The following is a 15,972-nucleotide window of genomic DNA, read 5'->3' on the forward strand; positions in this document are numbered from 1 at the left end:
GCAGTGACTGAGGGCCCCCGCCCCTAGCCATGTGCCCCTGGGCTATGCCCAAGGGCAGTGGGCGCCCCTGGAAGACACGGCGCGCTGGGCACAGCAGAGCTGCTCAGGAAGGCCGGGAACCACCAGGCATCTGTCCACCAGGCGAGGGTGGACAGCCCGGCATCCACAGGGCCCCGCTGGCGACGAAGAGGGGCGAATCCCTGACCTGGCAGCAGCACGTCGAGGAGCGTGGTGTTGAGAGGGAGCTGGCCCAGCCCCCGGGGCACGTGTGGGGCAGACCTCAGACACAAAGCCCCAGAACAGGCAAAGGGGAAAGGGCGAGAGAGGGCTCAGGGCGGACGCGGCGCCTGAGGGGCTGCCTTCTCACCACTGCTCCTGGGACACTGGCCGCGGGCTTCGTGCCTTCAAGCGACGTAAACGGACCCTGCGGTCCCTGGAGGTCGGGGCTCCACGATGAGGCTCGGGGCCAAAGCGGAGGAGGGGGCAGGGCTGGCTCCTCCTGGGGGGCTCCCCCTGCACTGCCCAGCCCTGGGGGGCTTCCCAGATTCTTGGCCGAGGCCCCATTGCCCCCGTGTTGCCGGGCTCACTCCTCCCTCTGCCCCCCTCTCTCGAGGACCCTGGTGGTACCCTTGGGCCCCTGGATGATCGAGGACACCGGCCCGTCCCCAGGCCCTTGCTCACACCCAAAGAGCGCACCGTGTGCCCGCCCGGTGCGCTCACATCCCCGCGTGCCTGTCACACCTGGCAAGAGAAAGAAGAGAAAAAGGGCAGGAGCATGCAGCCCAGTGGAGAGGGGGTGGCCTGGGGTCCAAGGACAGGCTGACGCCCGCTCACACCCGCCGGCCTCCCGGCACCTGGGGGCTGCGGGTCCCCTGGGGACGGGAACAAGGTCCACCCGGCCTCTGCCTCGTCAGGGTGGGTGGCAGCCGCCAGCCCGGGTCCATGGCGGCCGTCCGACTGGGCCCCTCTCCCCCAGGGTACCGAGAAGGCTTTCTCTGGAAGCGTGGCCGGGACAACGGGCAGTTCTTAAGCCGGAAGTTTGTGCTGACGGAACGCGAGGGGGCCCTCAAGTATTTCAACAGAAGTGACGTGAGTTGGGCACAGGGCCAAGGGCAGCGGCCGGGCCTCCCGCCCGGGGCCTGGGGTGGCTGGGCACTGGCCCCTGGACAGCAGCGCCACTTCCGTGGCTGCCCTCGTGCCCTTCCCGGGAGATGCGCTGCCCCCTCCCGTGGGGACACGCCGGCCGCCGTGGGGACCCCTCCACCCCCCCCCGGTCACAGCCACTCCCTGTGCTGTGGGTGACCCTGGAGCACAGAGGTGGCAAGCCTTCCCCTGGCAGACACTCCCAGGCCTGGGAGGGACAGAGGGGACCGGCACCCGGCAAGCAGGCCGGGGTGACCCCGGGTGCCGCAGGCAGCAGCGCGTGGGGAGGCGCTGGGGGGGTCCCAGTGTGGCGGGGCAGCTGGCCGAGCCGCACCCACACCTGGAGCAGACCGGCTCCGGGTCAGAACGAGACCCTGTGATGCAGTAACCACGGCAGCTCATGGCCCTCAGGCCCACCGCCTCTGCCAGAGGGCGCCACACGGCAGTCTGCCGGCCCCCCGTGCAAGGAGAGGAGAGAGGTCGGGCTGGCAGGATGGGAAGCAGGAAGGGGGGGCCCAGCCGCGAGCAGGGCGGACCAGACAGGGGGCAGAGGAGGGGTCAGTCTACATGTTGAGCGCCCGCCTTGTCATCCCCCAGGAAGGGATGCTGTTACCTTAGACTTAGACCAGGGAGCCTAGGCCCAGAGAGGGTAAGTAACTTGCTCAAAGCCACGCGGGACAGCAGGTGCGTGGCCGGCATCCGGAGCCCACCCTGCCTGCTCCCTTGACCTTGGAGACTGGAGACTCCCTGCCAGCCCAGCGCTGAGGCCCAGCCTTGCTTCCCAGGCCAAGGAGCCCAAGGCCATCATGAAGATCGAGCATCTGAATGCCACCTTCCAGCCGGCCAAGATCGGTCACCCGCATGGCCTGCAGGTCACCTACCTGAAAGACAACAGTACTCGAAACATCTTCGTCTACCACGAGGACGGCAAGGTGGGTGCACGGCTGGGTGATGGTGGCTGGACCACCCCCACTGTCTCAGGAGAGCCCAGCGGACCCCCAGGGTGGCAGGCATGGGGCCAAGGGGCCGCCAGACCACCCTGCCATGGCTGCAGTGGGGAGCCAGCTGGGCCCTTGGGGAGGGGGCCTAGAGGCCTCGTGAAGAGACGAGGGTGGCTTCTGGCTGGCAGAGCGCCGCACCCCACCCCGTGGCCATCGCCCCTGTGTCCCCACCCAGCGAGGGTGGGAGGAACCCCAAGCAAACCCCTCCAAGTCTGTCCTTAGGAGTTCTCTCTGTATTCTGGATATTAATCCCCTAACAGATAGGTGATTTGCAAATATTCTCTGCCATTCTGTGGATTGCCTGTTACTCAGTGAACAGTCTTTTGATGCACAAAATTTTTAAATTTTCATTTAGTTGAATTCGTCTGTTTTTCTTTGGTTGCGTGTGTCTTTGGTGTCACATCCAAGAAATTGTTGCCAAGTCCGATGTTGTGAAGTTTTTGCCCCATGTTTTCTTGTAAGAGCTTTATTGTTTTAGGACTTACATTTAGGTCCTGGATTCATTTTGAGTTAATTGGGTCAGGGTCCAGCTTCATTGTTTTCTGTTTGTTTTTAAAATTTTATTTATTTTTTCTTTCTTTTTTTTGGCTGCATTGGGTCTTAGTTGTGGCATGTGGGATCGTCATTTAGCCATGTGGGATCTTTCGTTGCAGCGCGCTGGCTCTTTGTTGTGGAGCGCGGGCTTCTCTCTAGCTGTGCATGCAGACTCCAGGGTGCGTGGGCTCTGTAGTTGCAGCACGTGGGCTCTCTCATTGAAGCATGCAAGCTCAGTAGTGTGGTGCATGGGCTTAGTTGCCCTGAGACGTGGGATCTCAGTTCCCTGACCAGGGATTGAACCCACGTCCCCTGCATTGGAAGGTGGATTCTTTACCACTGGACCACCAGGGAAGTCCCAGGTCCAGCTTCATTCTCTGGTGTGTGGATTTTCAGTTTTCCCAGCACCATTTGTTTAAAAGACTGTCCTCTCCCCATTGAATGGTCTTGATACTGTCATCAAAAATCATTTGACTGAATATGTAAGAGTTCATTTCTGGGCTTCCTATTCTAGTGCATTGGTCTGTATGTCTGTCTTCATAACAGGAGCATACTGGGTTTTTCTGTTTGCTTTTTAAAATTTTATTGAAGTATGGTTGACTTAAAATGTTGTGTTAATTTCTACTGCACGGCAAAGTGATTCGGTTATACATATATATATTATTTTTCATATTCCTTTCCATTATGGTTTATCACTGGATGTTGAATATAGTTCACTGTGCTATACAGTAGGACCTTGTTGTTTATCCATTCTCTATATAATAGTTTGCAAAAAAAAGGTTGCATTTGCTAATGCCAAACTCCCAATCCAACCTTCCCCCACTCCCCTCCCCCTTGGCAACCACAAGTGTGTTCTCCATGTCTCTGAGTCTTTTTCTGTTTCATAAAAGTTCATTTGTGTCGTATTTTAGATTCCACATGTGATATCAAATGGTATTTGTCTTTCTCTTTCTGACTTATTTGACTTAATCTCTAGGTCCATCCATCCATGTTGCTGCAAATGGCATTATTTCATTCTTTTTTATGGCTGAGTAATATTCCACTGGATATATGTACTGTATCTTCTTTATCCATTCCTCTGTCGATGGACACTTAGGTTGCTTCCACGTCTTGGCTATTGTGAATAGTGCTGCAATGACCACTGGGGTGCATGTATCTTTTCAAATCAGTTTTCTGTAATCCCACTCCCAGGAGTGGGATCACAGGATCATATGGTAGTTCTATTTTTTGTTTTTTGAGGAATCTCCATAGTTTTCCATAGTGGCTGCATCAATTCACATTCCTACCAACAGTGTAGAAGGGTTCCCTTTTCTCCACACCCTCTCCACCATTTACTGTTTGTAGAATTTTTGAGGATGGTCATTCTGAGCAGAGTGAGGTGGTATGTTGTAGTTTTGATTTGCATTTCTCTAATAATTAGCGATGTTGAGCATCTTTTCATGTGCCTCTTGGCCACCTATATGTCTTCTTTGGAGAAATGTCTATTTAGGTCTTCTGCCCATTTTTCGATTGGGTTGTTTGGTTTTTTGTTACTGAGCTGTAGGAGCTGTGTGTATATTTTGGAAATTAAACACTTGTTGGTCACATCACTTGCAAATAATTTTCTCCCAATCCGTAGGTTGTCCTTCCATTTTGTTTATGGTTTCCGTTGCTGTACAAAAGCTTGTAAGTTTGATTAGGTCCCATTTGTTTATTTTTGTTTTTATTTCTATTGCCTTGGGAGACTGACCTAAGAAAACATTGGTACAATTTACATCAGAGAGTGTTTTGCCTATGTTCTTTTCTAGCAGTTTTATGGTGTCATGTCTTATATTTGTAAGTCTTTAAGCCATTTGGAGTTCATTTTTGTGTATGGTATCAGGGAGTGTTCTAATTTCATAGATTTACATGCAACTGTCCACCTTTCCCAGGACCATTTGTTGAAGAGACTGTCTTTGCCCCATTGTATATTCTTGCCTCCTTTGTCAAAGGTTAATTGACTGTAGGTGTGTGGGTTTATTTCTGGGCTTTTAAAAAAAAAAAATATGTGGCACATGGGCTCCTTGTTGTGGTGCACGGGCTCTCCAGTTGTGGCGCATGAGCTCTGTAGTTGCAGCACGCGGGCTAGTTGTGGCCCGCATGCTCAGTAGTTGCAGTGGGTGAGCTTAGTTGTCCCGCGTGGCATGTGGGATCTTAGTTCCCCAACCAGGGATCAAACCCGCGTGCCCTGCATTGGAAGGTGGATTCTTAACCACTGGACCACCAGGGAAGTCCCCTGGGCTCTTTTCTGTTCCACCGATCCATATGTCTGTTTTGTGCCAATACCATACTGTTTTGATTACTGTAGCTTTACAGTACTGTCTGAAGTTTGGGAGGGTTTTGCCTCCAGCTTTGTTCTTTTTCCTTCAGGGTATCTGTGGCAATTCTGGGTCTTTTATGAGGACCATACTCTTTTGATTACTGTGGCTTTGTAATCAAAAGTGAATTCCTCCAGTTTTGTTCTTCCTTTTAAGGATTGCTCTGGCTGTCTGAATTCCCTTGAGACTCCATAAGAATTTTGTCAAATGCATTTTCTGCATCAATTGAGATGATCATGTAGTTTTTTTCCCCCCTTTATTCTGTTAATGTGGTGTATTACATTGATCGATTTTCATGTATTGAACTGTCCTTGCATTCCAGGAATAACTCTCACTTGGTCATGGTGTAGAATCCTTAAATATGCTGCTGAATTCAGTTTGCTAGTATATCGTTGAGGATTTTTTGCATCAGTGTTCACAAGGTGTATTGGTCTGTGGTTTTCTTTTCTTGTAGTGACTTTGTCTGGCTTTGATATCTGGGTTATTCTAGCCTCACAGATGAGTTAGGAAGGGTTCCCTCCTCTTTGATTTTTTGGAAAGTTTGAAAAGGACTGGTATCAATTCTTCTTTAAATGTTTGATAGAATTCACCAGTGAAGCCATGAGGTCCAGGGCTTTTCTTTGTGGAGAGACTTTTGATACTGATTCAGTCTCCTTACTAGTTACAGGTCTATTCAGATTATCTGTTCTTTTCATGACTTAGTCTTGGTAGGTTTTGTGTTTCTAGGAGATTATCCAGTTTCATCCAGGTTATCTAATTGGTTGGTATACAGTTGTTCATAGTACTCTCTTATAATCCTTTCTATTTCTGTACAATTAGTAGTAATGTACCCACTTTCATTTCTGATTTTAGTAATTTGAGTCTTTTTTTCTTAGTCCATCTAGCTAAAGTTTTTTCAATTCCGACTATCTTTGCAAAGAACCAACTTTTGTTTACATTTATTTTTTCTATTGTTTTTCTGTTCTCTATTTCATTGATCTCTAATCTTTTTTTCCTTCTTTCCTTTAGCTTAGGGTTTAGTTTGTTCTTCTTTTTCTAGTACCTTAAGTTGTATCGGTATCTTTGTTTTTCAATGTCAGCATTTATAGCTAAATATTTCCCCCTTAGCACTGCTTTTGCTGCATTCCCTAAGTTTTGGTATGTTTTGTTTTCATTTTGATGTACCTTAAATATTTTCTAATTTCCATTGTGATTTCTTCTTTGATCTGTTGGTTTTTTTACCTTCCACAATTTTGTGAGTCTCCTGGAGAAAGGATATAGTTGGATGATGTGTTTATAGCCATTCTACCAAACTCTGTCTTTTGATTGGGAGTTTAATACATTTACATTTACAGTAATTACTGATGAGGGACTCACTTCTGTCATTGTGCTATTTGTTTTCTATATGCCCTGTAGATTTTTTGTCCCTCATTTCCTGAATTCCTGCCTTTTGTGTTTATTTTTTGTAGTGAAACGTTTAAGTTCTTATTTCTTTTTGTATATATTCTATCACTGTTTTCTTTGGGGTTACCATGGGGATAACATTTAACATACTAAAGTTAAAACATTCTAAACTGAATATATAGCAGCTTTTTGAATGTTTTTTCAATAGCATAAAATTCTACTATTTTAGCTCCATCCCCACTGCTTTTGGTTGTTGATGTCACAAAATTACATCTTTGTACAATGAGTGTTCAAAAAAAACCCCAAAAAACGAACAAAAAAAACCACCCCCTACTAATTATTTTAAATGCACTATCTCCTAAAGTATGTAAAAAATAAGGTTTGGAGTCACAACCCAAACTTAAGTAATACTAGCTTTTACATTAATTTTTTTTTTTTTGCTTTATCCTTATAAGCATTAGTTTCTTAAATCATGTAGGTAACAAAAAGCACAGTTACAAACCATTGTTACAGTAATACTGGCTTTTATAATAGCCCATGTATTTACCTTAATTGAGATCTTTGTTTCTCTACAAGGTTTTGAGGTACTGTCTAGTGTTCCTTCATTTCACCTGTAGGACTCCCTGAGCATTTCTTTCTTTCTTTTTTTTTTAAATATTACCTTTAATCTCTCTTTTTGAAAAATTTATTTTATTTATTTATGGCTGCGTTGGGTCTTCATTGCGGTGCGCGGGCTTCTCACTGCGGTGGCTTCACTTGTGGAGCGTGGGCTCTAGGCGCACGGGCTTCAGTAGTTGTGGCACACGGGCTCAGTAGTTCTGGCTCACAGGCTCTAGAGTGCAGGCACAGTAGTTGTGGCACACAGGCTTGGTTGCTCCATGGCATGTGGGATCTTCCCAGACCAGGGCTCGAACCCGTGTCCCCTTCATTGGCAGGCAGATTCCCAACCACTGCGCCAGCAGGGAAGCCCTAGGATTCTTTATTGAGAGGGTTTTGTTTTGTTTTTTTCTCCTTTGAATATATTGGCTAGCTGTCTTGTGCCTCCAACGTTTCTGATGAGAAGTCTACTCATTCTCTATTTGAGGGTCCCTTATATGTGACAAGTCACTTCTCTCTTGCTGCTTTCAAGACTCTTTGTCTTTTCAAAGTTTGATTATAGCGTTTCTCAGAGTGGACCTCTTTGAGTTCATCTTACTTGGAGTTTGTTGAGCTTCTTAGATGTTTATATTCATGTCTGTCATCAAACTTGTGACGTTTTCAGCTATTATTTCCTCAAATATTCTCTCCACCCCTTTCTCTCTTTTTTCTCCTTCTGAGACTCCCAGAATGCATATGTCGGTCTCTTGGTGGTGTCCTACAGGTCCCTTAGGCCCTACTTGCTTTTCTTCAATCTTTTTTTGTTTCTCAGCCTTGATAATTTCCATTTTCCTCTCAAGTTGACTGATTCTTTCTTCTGCCTTTGAATCGTCTAGTGAAATTCTCATTCCCATGATTGTACTTTTAGTTTCAGAATTTCTTTCTGGTTTCTTTTTAGGTTTTCTCTTTATTGTTATTTCCATTTTGTTTATGCATTTTCTTGATTTTCTCCAAATATTCTTTTCTTTGAGCATATTTAAGACCACGTTTAAAAGTCTTTGTCTAGTGTATCTGCCACTGTCTTTTCAGTGACAGATTCCGTTGATTTATTTTTTCTTTTGAAAGGGCCATTTTCTGCTTCTTTGTGTGCCTTGTGATTTTTTGTTGAACACTGGATTTGATTCTGATAATGTGGTAACTCTGGAAATCAGATTCTCCCCCCTTCCCCGAGGCTTATTTATTTTGCTGTTGCTTTTGGGCTTTTTGTTTTAGTTGTTGGAGGCCGTGTCTGTGCCGAGGATCAGCCTGAGGTGTAAACTTAATTTCTGCTCACGTTTTTCTCTGAGCCTTTCCCTGGTCATGTGTGGTCACTTCCTAATTTCCCCTGTATATGCAGCTGTTTCTGAATGTCCTAGTCTTTGATGTCTGGCTCCCAAAGGGGGAAAACCAAAAGAGAAGGGGAGAAAGTGGGTGCCCGCCCTTTAAATCTTTGGGAGGTCTTGAGCTGGAGGGGGAGGGGCTGCAACAACGCCCCCCTCCTTTGTCTCCCGGTGATCAGAGCACAGATCCCTGATATGCGGAGGACAGAGTCCTTTTTGCCCACCCTAGCTCCTGCAAACTCTGTGTAAGTTGCTCCAGGACACCTGCACAGAGGCCTGTCCTGGGGGTGGGGGTGGGGGGAAGGATGGGTAGCTGCATCTGTTCTCAGAGCGGAAATTGACTGAAATTAACCACAATGTACTCTCCAAGTCTTCCCCTGGAAGTTGTTAAGACTTCAACAGACTTCAGAATTCCAAAATGGTTACATCAGTCAGATTCTGCCAGTGCCATTGTTTTCCAGGTGGGGAGACAGATACCCGGTGCTTCCTATCCCATGTTCCCAGAATCCTCTTTTCAGCTTTTAGCTGATCCCTTGGGAATCCACGTCCACGTGCGTGCACAACATGCTTGTGCTGCTGCCAGATCTGTCGCCTGATGACTTCCCAGCACGGTGGATGAGGCACTGGCTTTCTCCAGTCCCCGCCCCTCACCTCGCCCAGGCCCGCTCCTCTCCCACCTCACCCATCAGTCACCCTTACCTTGCTATTCTGTCCACACCTCTATTCAGAGTGTACATTACCATGACCACAGAAATGCTCTCAAGGCTGAGCAGTGACTTTTCGCTTCCTGCATGTTTCATTTCTCCTAGAGCTAACAGCTGCCTTTCCCCCCTGGGTAACCACGTGTTCATTACTGACTCACCTCGCCACCGACTGCCCAAGTCCCTGGATATGTCCTGGGCAGCAAGCAACTTCACCCTTCTGGAATCCTCTCTCCTGCGGCCACATCTCAATACTGGGCTGATTCCATTTCCTGGAATCTAAGTCCTTCTTGGTTTACTCCCTCCTCCTGGTGGAACAAACCCTTTAGTAGCTTCCTTGAGGAGTGCCTTGGAGGCAAGCTTCCAGAGACCTTGCACATGTGAAAATCCTAACTTCCACTTGAGTTAGAGTTTTCCGATGACAGCCTGGGCGTGGGTCTGTCTTCCTTCTCTGTGTTGGGAGCTTGGTGAGTCCTCCTTGCCTAGTAATTTACATCCATGAGGTGGGGGAATAGTTCTTGAGTTATTTCTTTAATAATTTCTTCCTCTATTTTCTCTGTTCTCATTTTCTAGAACTGTTATTCAGATATTGGATGTCTTAGATTGATTCTCTCATTCATTTCTAGTCCCACTTTTTCCCTTTTTCACTGATTTCTAGAAAATTTCAACTTTGTCTTGCAACTTTCCTATTGAAAGTTTTCTTTCTGTTCTCAATGTTTCAATCTTCAGAGCTCCTTTTGGTTTTTGCAGTGTTCCTTTTTCAAAGTACATTGTTCTTGTTTCTTGATTGTAGTATCTTATCTCTGATTATTAACGTTAAACTTGAAGCTTTCTTATCCTTGAACAATGTTTATTTCTTCTACGCAGCTACTTCCTGTTTGTGTGCTCTGTTCTCTGACTTCCACGTGAGAGATTTTCGGGGCTGGTCAGATTCTCTGGAGGAAACCCCTCCTGCCTGGTGCAGATACCTTTGAGTCCCAGCACTGAGGGAGCTGAGAGGGAACAGGAGGGGCCTCAGGCTTGGTGTGCAGTCACACAGCTTCACTCTTTCTGGAATGGTGCCCCAACACACACACACACACACACACACACACACACACACACACACACCCTGTGCCTGGCACAACTCTCCCCTGAGACCCCCTCTTTCTACCCCCTGCAAAGAATAAAGCTCCATCTTCTGCCAGGGTGGCAGAGGGGCAGTCTCTTAGCCAGTTCTCCTGCTTAGAACCCCCCTCTCACTTCCAGGGGAACCTAGAGCTCTGCGTTCCCAAGCCCTTTGGGGTCTGCAGTACAAACTGGGCTGTGCCTCAGCTTTCCTCCGTGGCTTCCGCTTTAGCTGTCTTGGATCACACCTCCACCTGTCTGCCAGCTCCTGGCACTTTGTGACTGTTCTTGCCATCTCATGGGGTTAAGCCTTGAAAAAGCAATCCCTTATGCAGTACTAACAGGTGTTGGGAGGGAACCTGGCTCAAGGAACGTGAGCAAGTCTTCAGTTTTACCCAGAAGCCTCTACCTTCACTTTCCTTGTCGGGAGGCTGAGCCTAGGGAAGGCAGAGGGTAGGTGCCGGGAGCCCAGAGGCTTTCTGCACGAGCAGTGGGATGCCGTCCTGGCCCGAGTCCCCAGCGAGTTGTGGGCACCTGCTCTGCACCAGGCCCTGTGCGTAGATGCTTGATGTGGCTCTGTCCTTGGTGAGAGAGCAGAGTCTGGCAGGAGAGACAAGAGTCTATCAGACGGGCGACTCAAACCCCAGCTATGCCGAGTGCTGGGAAGAGTGAGAACAAGTGATGTCCCGAGGGGCGAGGACACGTTCCAGGAGGAAGAAACGGCTGTGCAAAGGCCCCGTGGCTGAGACTCTGCTGAGGATGGGGGAAAGGAGAAGAGCAAGGGGTGGGGGACAGCACGAGGTGGTCCTGCTGAGGGGGCTGACCCGACCCTGCAGATGTCCGGCTATACTGGAGATGCAGTGGGTGGAGGGTGTTGCAGCCCAACTTGAATTTCCGGAGGATCCCTCTGGTTTCCGTGAGTCAAGGGAGGTGCTGAGACGAGCGTGGGGCAGTGCTAGGGACCGGAGGGACTCGGTGCACTGCCATGGGGCTGGGGGCACCAGGCCTGAGCGGGGCTCCCTGGCAGTGCCCAGAGGGTATGTCGCGGCCTGGATTGCGTGGGCTGGGCTGGGCTGGGGGTCCCATGCGCCGAAGCAGGAGGGACAGAGCACTGAGGTGGGCAGGGAGGTGAGTGGGGTCTCAGGTGCGGCTGGAGGTGGGCGTCAGGGTGACACTGCAGGACCCAGTGGACCTGGAGATGGGGGAGGAGCGCTGTCTGTCCAGGTGTTGGCGGGGAGAGCAGATGTTCGGTCCATCCAGGGTTGCGGGAGACCTCGGCCTGGAAGGGCCTGGGAGGGGAGAGATGGGGGAGCCTGTGGTGGGGAGGAGGGGTGGGCGGGGGTCCCTGGGGCAGCAAGCACGGCAGCCAGGAGGAGTGAGAGGTCACAGGAGGCCGGGGTGGGGCGTGGGCCGGCCCCAGGACGGGCGCTGGGCCTGGGGTGGGAGGGATGGGGTGGCAGCACCTGGGCCGTGACGCTTCGGCCTGGGGAGCCGGCCCTCTCCACTCCCCCGTCCAGCAAGGGCTGGCCTCCGGGGAGCAGCTCTGCCCTCCTTCCCTCGGTGGCGGGGGGTGGCAGCTCCGGGTGGGTTTATAAATAGATGGGCCTCTCTCTAGGCTAGAGATAGCAGGTCATAAAGATAGAACGATCTGAGAGGAGAAGAGACCGCCCGGTGCCCGAAGCAGCGTCAGGGCTTGGGAACAGCTTGGACGGCAGCCCCGCACCCGCTGTCCCGCCTGTCCTGAGGTGGCTGTGCGCGGCGCGGCCCGCTCCTGCTGCCTGGGCGTCCCCGAGCAGGCCCGGGAGCTGAGGGACGGGGTGAGTGTGGAGGGGCCCTGGGGCCGCGGCCCACACCCAGCCTCTGACCCCCAGGAGATGGTGGACTGGTTCAATGCGCTCCGTGCTGCCCGTTTCCACTACCTGCAGGTGGCCTTCCCAGGGGCCAGCGACGCGGACGTGAGTGGCTGCTGCTACCTTTGACCCGGGTGGTGGGACGAGCGCCCCAGGCTGGGATGGGATTGGGAGCTGACCCGGGGCCCACGTGGACCCCCCCCCCACCGAGACCCCCGCCGCTGACTGGCCTGAGGCCCCTGGAGACCACAGTAGCTCTACTTTGTTCCAGGGTGTTTCAGCTTCGCGGGGAGGGGGAAGGGGAGGGGGAGGGGGGGGGAGAAGGGCAGGAGGGGCTCCCAGGGCCCAGCCCGAGTGGTTCTGCCCTAGCTGGTGCCGAAGCTGTCCCGGAACTACCTTCAGGAAGGCTACATGGAGAAGACGGGGCCCAAGGTGGGTCTGACCTGGAACCCCAGATGCCCAGGCCTCACTCGGAGGTCATGTCCCGGGAAGGGGGAGGCGGGGGCGTGTCAGCAGTGCCAGCCAGTGACACTCGCCCCCCACAGTGCTTTGTGAGAGCGCGGGCTCCACTGACCTGGGGCTCTGGGTCCAACCCCAGCCAGCTCTGAGCCCTGCCTCCTGCCCTGGCCACCCCCCCAACGTGTCCCTGTGCACCCCCAGGTCCCTGCCACGTGGGGGATGGGGGCAGACACGGGGGACTCGGATCCCAGGACCCAGGTGGTCCCACAGCCCAGATGGGGCCCCGCGGGCACGCGCGGACAGGGAGCGGACGTGCTGGCGGCCCTGCCCTGGGGGAGGGGGGCAGGGCCTGCCTTGGGCTGACCAGTGGCGCCCTCGACCCCCAGCAGACGGAAGGCTTCCGCAAGCGCTGGTTCACCATGGACGACCGGAGGCTCATGTACTTCAAGGACCCCCTGGTAAGGATGGGCCGCGGCTCCGGGGCCCCCGCGGCATGGACGTGCCCTCCTGGGTCACCCGCCTGACTGGGAGGTGCCGACCAGCATTTGCTGGGTGAGCTGGAGATGACGGGCCAGGCTGGCAAGGAGGGGCCGGGCCTGGGGGGCCGCATGCGGCTCTGAGCAACGCCAGGGTGGAGAGAAGCCACCCCCGCCGGCTCAGCCCGGTCCCCCCACCCAGGACGCCTTCGCCCGCGGGGAGGTCTTCATCGGCAGCAGGGAGAGTGGCTACACGGTGCTGGACGGGCTCCCGCCGTCCACCCAGGGCCACCACTGGCCGCACGGCATCACCATCGTCACGCCAGAGCGCCGGTTCCTGCTAGCCTGCGAAACGGAGTCAGAGCAGCGGGCGTGGATGGAGGCCTTCCGGAAGGTGGTGGACAGGCCCATGCTGCCCCAGGAGTACGCAGGTGAGGTGGGCGGGGTGGCCTGGGGCCCCAGCCCCATGGCCCCGAGCAGCCGTGACCGGGTGGGACCCTGTCCCTTTTCCAGTGGAAGCCCACTTCAAGCACAAACCCTAGCACGAGACGGTCCTGGAGGCCCGAGGACTCCGGACTCACCAGACGTGGCAGGCGAGGCGGTGGCGGCGGCCGGCGGAAGGAGGGACCCGGCAGCCCCCGACGTGGCCAGGTGGGGCCTGAGCTTTAGCCGCTAGGATCTGTTTCTTTGGAACACCACTGGGAGCCGGCCCGGCCTGACCCCGCCATGCTGCTGCCCCCGGTGTGACGCCCACGGCCCCCCACTCGCCTCCCCGCCCGCCACCCACCTCCGCGGGACCCCACCCCTGACCAGGAGGCCGGGCTGCGGGGACAGAGGACCCGCCTGCATGCCCCCAACCCCGCCGTGTCCCCTCACTTCCCCCACCCTCCCCCAACAAGTATTTATTGAACATCCGCTGTCAGTTGTGGGGTCCCGGGAGCTGGCGTGGCAGACAGGGCCTGGCTCCCTCAGCAAGCTGACCCGCGTGTCCGCGGGGGTCCCGGGGGTCAGAGGCCCCGACAGCTGGAGCCCCCCGGGCCTGGGCCACAGGGCTGGCTGCACCCACCCCCGCCCCCAGCCTGGGCACTTCCCACGCCGGCTCCGGACTCAGCGCTGACATGACCCGCCCTCCGCCTGCCCTCACGGTCTTCGAACCCTTGGAGGATGGAGGCCCGGGTCGCCGCCCGGACCCCAGCGTGCCGCTCGCCGGTGGTTACCGCCACCGTGCCTCTCCCCGGGTGCCCTGGGGGATGGGGGACGTCTGTGGGAACATACTTGGGGGAGGAGGTGAGGGAGGGGGGGAACCCTGTGTGGAGGAGAACTTGGGGGCAGGATGCGCTTGGGGTCCCGTCTCCCCAGGAAATCAGTGTGTAGTTGAGGGCATCACCTGCTGGGTCACCTGGGCGGCGTCCTGTGTGGCTGAGATGTGCTCCCAGGGGAGCCCTGGTCCAGCTGTTGGGACCCGGAGAGGGGCCCTGAGCCAGGGTGTCCCCCCCACGTCACATCTTGGAATAAAGTGGGGGCTCTGGGCCCCCAGGAGGACCTGCCAGGGAAGGGACACCCCCAGGAGAGGGGCACGCAAGGGCCTCGGCCCGGCTGTGGGCGACACCCAAGGGATGAGGGAAGACACCCTTCCTCCGAGCCCCCATCATCATCTCCCCTCACATCTGAGCGAGCGCCCACAGCTCAGACCCATCGTGCACCTGGATTCTGAGCAGGGACTGCAGGGCAGGGACTGCAGGGCAGGGACTGCAGGGTAAAAGGAGGAGCACAAGGCCCCCCCTCCCCCGACAGTGGGGGCCCAGCTAAGGCTGCCAGGTCAGGGGTCCCCAAGATGGCTGGGCCGGGGGTGAGAACAGCTGCGGGCTCACCCAGGGCCATGGCCCCTTTCTCCCCTAAACCCTTCCTGCCCCAGGCGGTACCTCCTAGCCCAGGCGAGGCTGCGGGGTCACCCTTTCCCTGAGAACCCAGGTCCACTGTCTTCCAGATGAGGCAGAAGGACTCGCCCTGGGCCAGAAGCGAAGGCCCGGGCTCCCCTAGACCTTCCTGACCACGCAGGGCCACCCAGCCTCGGGCCCTGGGAGCTCGGGCGCCCGCTCGGCGCCAGCGTGAGGTCCGTGCATTTGTGTCTGAGCGTGTGCACACCCACATGCTCTACCCAGAAAACTCCAGAGAGAAACGACAAAATACCCTGAACAGCTGCACGACCGGCGGGAAGAATTTCTCGGACGAGGCAGGACCCCTGTGGTCCACAGCAGGCCCGCCCCTCCTGCTGGCAGGGCCCCGCCCTGGTCCTCAGGCGCGAGGCTGGCGCAGGCTCGGGCAGCCCCTGCACAGAGGTGGGGGAGTCGCAGAGACACAGGCGGCCGCCTGCGACAACAGCACGACGTGTCCCACTCACAGCGCTGAGACCACAGGGCGCCCCCAGCCCCACAGGCTGCTTGCAGAGCCCGTGAGGCCTGACCTGTCCGCAGGTTGGGCTTCCACAGATTGAAATAAAACACCGTATATTTACATCTAACATCGCGACGCTCTCAACACTGTCTACTTGCCGCCGCCCACCGAGGACACACTCCGGACAGAACTGGAAAACACTGGTCACGGTGCCCACGCCCCTCACGGGGCTCCCTGGCCACTGCTCACAGCCCCAGCCCCGCGGCCCAGCCCACGACCAGCCCCAGGAGCTCACTCAGAAAGGACCAGTGCTGCCAAGCCCAGTATAAAGGATTTATTTAAACTCAACACGAACACCAACCTTCCTTTAAATTCCATTTTTACAGTAAATAAAATTGTGTATTCCGTTCCTTCCCATGCATGATCACTGGGTATTAATCTACAACTCTTATAATTGTGAAAAAATAAAAGTGTTTCCCATTTTGTAACTAACTATCCTGGGGCATCTGACACACATCAGTGCGAAGGGACAGATCTGCTCGTTCCTGGGCTGACCGTTTGGTTAAAGCCTAGAACATCAGGTCACAGGAATCAATCACCCGGAGACAATAAGTACTGCCCCACGGTGGACGG

General features: G+C 54.1%; 1 protein-coding gene and 1 long non-coding RNA gene across 4 annotated transcripts in view; one reads left to right on the plus strand and one right to left on the minus strand.

The window, feature by feature from the left end:
• ADAP1 (ArfGAP with dual PH domains 1) overlaps positions 1-15,753 on the plus strand; it is a 66,626-nt gene extending 50,873 nt beyond the window's left edge. Inside the window, exons 5-12 of one of the 3 annotated variants that reach the window (XR_014254914.1) lie at positions 977-1,089; positions 1,929-2,075; positions 12,032-12,115; positions 12,380-12,442; positions 12,856-12,927; positions 13,148-13,376; positions 13,459-13,596; positions 14,933-15,753. Coding sequence is in view for 2 of the 3 variants with exons in the window: in XM_082430645.1 (XP_082286771.1) it covers positions 977-1,089; positions 1,929-2,075; positions 12,032-12,115; positions 12,380-12,442; positions 12,856-12,927; positions 13,148-13,376; positions 13,459-13,487 (737 nt within the window). In the remaining variant the exon portion in view is untranslated. Of the gene's footprint in view, positions 1-976; positions 1,090-1,928; positions 2,076-12,031; positions 12,116-12,379; positions 12,443-12,855; positions 12,928-13,147; positions 13,377-13,458; positions 13,737-14,932 lie in introns of those variants that run through there. The other 2 variants (XM_082430646.1, XM_082430645.1) reach the window with 2 other exon arrangements.
• LOC309645489 lies at positions 4,401-12,024 on the minus strand. Its single transcript, XR_014254923.1, has 2 exons — positions 11,624-12,024; positions 4,401-11,449 (listed from the first exon to the last, which is right to left on the minus strand). It is a non-coding gene; the product is annotated as an uncharacterized lncRNA (long non-coding RNA).
• Positions 15,754-15,972: the final 219 nt, after the last annotated feature.

The sequence above is a fragment of the Balaenoptera physalus genome, assembly GCF_965194825.1.
Source record: "Balaenoptera physalus genome assembly, chromosome: 16".
Taxonomy (NCBI): domain Eukaryota; kingdom Metazoa; phylum Chordata; class Mammalia; order Artiodactyla; family Balaenopteridae; genus Balaenoptera; species Balaenoptera physalus.